Genomic DNA, 5,214 nt, shown 5'->3' on the forward strand with positions numbered 1-5,214 from the left:
TTTAATTGGTGCTTAATAAATCAAGAATGATGATATATGAACTCTTTTTCTTTTTTCAAATAGACAATACTTTTTGCTTTAAATTAAATGAGAAAAAACCAAAAAAGGGGGGTGGAATGAAAAGTGGAAATTAAAGGAAGAGCAGTAACTTATTACAAAATTAATAGTAATTAACCAAGAACAATAATTACTAACATAAACTTTGCAAGCATATACAATGAGAACATACATGACCAAAAGAAGAATATAATGCTGATAAATCATTGATTATGAGCAGTGTCCACTTCAAGCAACTGAGCCACAGTTCTCATTGTTGGTCTGGATTGAGGATTTGTTTGTAAACAAGAAAGACTAAGATCAGCAATTAATGCTAATTCCTTAAGAACATGTTTATCATCATTAGGAGGTAAGAGTCTTGGGTCCAAAATATCTTTGAAGTTTATACTTTGGTTAGTTGTAGTCTGTATATAAGAAACAAGATCACCAGGGTGCCTTCCACTTAGAATCTCCAAAGTCAAAACCCCAAAACTAAACACATCACATTTCTCTGTCACTGCCATTGTGTAAGCAAGTTCTGTAATAATAGTTTACACCAAAAGAGTGAATATAGCCAATTGCAAATAACTGAAAGAAGACACATAGTTGTACTATGATCTAACATAGAATATTTCTAAAATCTTTGTTGTTATCAAGATATTTCAAATGAGATTTGACAACCTTATAACTCGGTGTTTATTGTGCATTATAAATTATAATTCAACCTTAATTATCATTTATTCTGTAACCGACACCTTTATTACCGACTTAATGATCAACGATCATACCATCAACTCTATGTCTATAAAAGACACCAATTTCTATACACACCAGACATCCTAGAGACATTCAAGATACATTCTATATTTATAGAATTATTATAATACACATACATGATAAATTCCATTTCATATTTTACATTCTATATTCATAGAATTATTCTTATATCTCTTGAACACACTTACCGACTTAATCGTCGGAGTGTCTTTTACAGGTACCCACCCCTTGTTCTCTCATTGCCGACGTATACCTCATCCCGACGAGAAGTTTAAAGACATATATCGATGGACGAGCTATACACCGACTTTCAATCAATCCAAAAACAAAATTCAACTGCTTCTAATTAACCATTTAAATTTTTTAGATAAATAGTTGAGTAATACTCATATCAGTTTCAAATAAATTTTTAGTGGTATATTTAATTAGGGTTTAGCTAACATGTACGTTAAAGTTACCAATTAAAAAAGTTTTTATAGAAAATGATGCAAAATTTAAATTTTTAATGTATTTGTTGTGTATCTATTAAAGTAAACTATTTAAAATTTTTTATTACTAGCAATCTTAATTTGTGTTTTTAGGACATAAGTTAGCTAAACCCATTTAATTATTTCTAAAGTTGAGACTAAAAAAAAAAATTGTATAAACCAATGCTTCCATAGATTTTGTGGTGGTTTACAACTATAGCTTTTATACTAGTTTATTAGACTAGAGTAAAAAAATATGATTATTCAAATCAAAAGTAATCAAATTTTCTATTATTTAATTTAAATCACCCAAACAAAACAAAAGTACGTAGAGTAATCCTCCACAAAGTTTAATCACCAAATCAGTTTCTAACTTTTTATTTTGATAAACAAATCAATCATCATGTCAAATTTTGACAAAAAGTTAAACAAATTAATTAGACTATATTGTTATTAACGAAGATATAATAATTTTTAAAAAATTTTAAAATTTTCAGGTTGTTAACTTTATATAGAAAAACAACTAAGAATGGATCATCTCAATTTTTTTTAATTGTTTGATAAAGTATAATCTTTTATTATATAATATTTTTTCTCACATATTATTTTTGGTTCCGTTTAAAAGATATAAGGTAAAAAACACACTTTATCAAATAATTGAAAAAAAATTAAGAGAATCTCCTCTTCAAATAATCTAACATCAGAATTATTTATCTAATGAAATAAAAGTTTTAGAACTAATTTGGTGATTAAAATTTATTGAAACTAAAATGTTGGTGTAAAAATTCCTTAAGGGATTCCATTGAAACATTACTCTAAATAGTTTTATGACATAATATCAAAAGTTGTAAGAAGAATTAAAGAGAATGCATGTGAAGCTAACCTGGAGCAGCATATCCATATGAGCCTGCAAACGCGGTCCAAATTAGCGAATCAGGCTTCAAAAATCTGGCTGTGCCGAAATCCGAGACATGAGCTGTAAGATCAGATGACAATAAAACATTCTTGCTTGAAATGTCTCTGTGAATCAATGGAGGATTACAATCATGATGCATGTATGACAAAGCTCTGGCCACGCCTTTAACAATGTCAACTCTCTTAGGCCACTCTACCTCCAATGCTCTCTCATCATTCTCAAGCATGTCTGCTAAGCTTCCTCTATCCATGTACTCATAAATCAAGAATCTGTGTAATCCTTTAGAGCAAAATCCATAGAGCTTTACAATGTTCCTGTGGCGAATTTCATTCATGGCTGCTACCTCACTCTTGAATGTCTTTATGCTTTCAATGTCTAAGTTTTCTTCATCACATTTCAATTTTTTCACAGCAAATACTTGACCTCCTTTCAGAGTTGCTTTGTAAACTTTTCCTAATGCTCCTTCTCCTATGCAGTATTCGCTGTCGAAATTCTTGGTAGCTTCCATTATGTCTTCATACACAATTCTGCCATTGAAGCACCAAATTGAGAACGGATTAGGCCTCTTGTTCCACGAATTTCGTCTTGTTGATCCTAAATTTTGCTTGTTGATGAGGAAGAAAATTGTGAAACAGACCAATGAAAGAAACAAAGCGCCTCCTAAAGAAGCAAGAAGTGGGACAAGAACCTTAAGCTTGTGTTTGTTACTTGCGCTTGAAGGTACATCGATCGAGACATCACAAGGTCGTAAACTTTTGATATTCCCACATAAGTTTTCATTGTTGCTCAAATCTGAAGTGCTAGAAGAGTTGAATATGCGCGCATTCGGCACAGGACCTTCCAAATGATTGTAGGAAAGGTTGATGAATGACAAACTCAACATTTTGCTAATGGACTCAGGAATAGAACCTGAAAGATTGTTATGAGAGAGGTTCAAGATTATTAAATTCGCAAACTTGCCAAGATCATCAGGTATTTCCCCTAAAAGTGAATTGAAACTCAAGTCCAAGAAATCTTGCAAGCTTGCAAGATTTCCAATTTGGTATGGGATTGTGCCATTCAAGTTATTGTTGCTCAAATTCAGTTTCATCAAGTTGTTCAAGTTACCAATAGTATTTGGGATTGGTCCCAGGAACATGTTTATTGACAGGTCCAAAGACTGCAAACTCAAAAGGTTTCCAATTTTGGCCGGTATCACACCAGAAAGTCTATTGTCACTGAAATTCAGTTCATACAAGGTTGTTGGATCACCAATCTCTAGAGGAATCTCTCCAGAAAGTTGGTTGGAAGATACATCAAGCTCTGCTAGTTGGCTCAGCCGAAAAATCTCGGCCGGAATGTTACCACTTATGGAATTCCCAGCCATTCTGAGTACCTGCAAGTTTTCGCAGCCGGCCCAATTCGAAGAGATCTCACCCTGAATCCTGTTGTAGCTGAAATCAATGTATGTTAGATTAGGATACACTCCAAAATCCTCATCAGCATACCCTGTAAGCATGTTGTATTCAATTCTAACTCTGTATAAGCTTGGACAGTTTCTAAGGCTAACTGGAATTGGACCGGTGAAACGGTTAGAAGAAGCACTGAAATTCACAAGCTTTCCAGCTTTGCACACTTGAGGTGGCAACTCACCAATGAAATTGTTCTCAGCAAGATGCAGGACAACCAAAGAAGACAAGTTCCCGAGTTCTCTAGGTACCGTGCCATTCAAGTAATTTGCGAAAAACCTCACATCGGTTAAGTTAGTTAACTTGCCAATACTAGGAGGTATTGTACCTGAGAATTGATTCTCATTAAGTCTAAGAACACTTAAATGGGTGCAATTTCCTAAAGAAGGTGGAATAGGTCCATAGAAATTGTTAGCATCAAGAGCTAGAACAGTCAAGTTTTTAATGTTACCAATTTCATTAGGAAGTGTTCCAATTAAGTGGGTATCTTGGAATAGAAGTTTCCTAATACTAATTAAGCCTCTTTTTGGATCATCACTTGAATCAGGAAACAAAAGAGGGTCTAAGATTCCTGTTATGTCATTTCTTGACACGTCAAGTTCATGAACTTGAGTCAAATTTGCAATAGAAAGGGGTAAAGTTCCATTGAGGTAGTTGGTAGAAAGATCAAGGAATTGAAGTTTTGAAAGGACACCAATGTTTTGTGGTATAGTTCCTGTCAGGTTATTTGTTTTGAGATCAAGAATCAAAAGGTTTGGGAAAGAAGAGAAGTTTAGGTTGTGAAGGGTACCTGAAAGTTCAGTGTAGGCTAAGTTTATGGTAGTCACACTCCCTTGAAGATCACAGGTGATCCCTCTCCATGAACATGGACTAGTTTGATTCATAACCCATGAATCAAGAATTGGTTGTGGAGGTAGGCTTTGTTTCCATTTGAGTAAGGCCTCAGATTCTGTTACTAGCCCTGAAGTGACATCACATAGAGCAAGATCAAGAACAAGAAGAACAATAATTATCACCATCAATGTAGATTGAATTTTATGGCACAATAAATGGTAGCATTTGTTGTTAGACATAGACATTGTTCATCAGAAACTAATGTGATTAATGAAAATAGAGTTGTATATATGTGCTTACTAGTTAAGTAGTTATTATTAGCATTTGCTGCTAAGTTTAATTGAAACTTTGCTCAGTTAAATCCACCAACTCTAGCCGCAAATTGTTTTAGACTTTGGATACTTGACTTGAATATGGATGGGAACTGAATTAAATTAATTTATCTCCCTAAGCATACATAGTTATTATATGTGGTCAGAACGAACTAATTAATAAATATAACTTGTTACACTGATTGAAATCTTGAATTATTATACATATTATCTATGAGTTCAAAACGTTGACAAATATATTAATAAATATATAAAATTAACTTTATATCTATGATAAATAAGTAAACTAATTTCTATTTTAATTTTTTATAGATAAAAATAATAGTTTATTCTGTAAGTAATATTTGTACTTGTTGTAATTGACTATGGACTTTTTGTGTTAATTGACTATGCATAATAGTTGG

At 32.8% G+C, this 5,214-nt stretch overlaps 1 protein-coding gene across 1 annotated transcript; it reads right to left on the reverse strand.

The window, feature by feature from the left end:
- Nucleotides 1–260: 260 nt before the first annotated feature.
- Nucleotides 261–4,663, reverse strand: LOC130965580 (MDIS1-interacting receptor like kinase 2-like). The gene is made up of 2 exons (XM_057890349.1): nucleotides 2,164–4,663; nucleotides 261–574 (listed from the first exon to the last, which is right to left on the reverse strand). The coding sequence occupies exons 1-2, from the start codon at nucleotides 4,661–4,663 to the stop codon at nucleotides 261–263; spliced, it is 2,814 nt and encodes a 937-aa protein (XP_057746332.1).
- Between the last annotated feature and the right edge of the window lie 551 nt (nucleotides 4,664–5,214).

This window comes from Arachis stenosperma, chromosome 3 (assembly GCF_014773155.1).
Source record: "Arachis stenosperma cultivar V10309 chromosome 3, arast.V10309.gnm1.PFL2, whole genome shotgun sequence".
In the NCBI taxonomy this organism is placed as follows: Eukaryota; Viridiplantae; Streptophyta; class Magnoliopsida; order Fabales; family Fabaceae; genus Arachis; species Arachis stenosperma.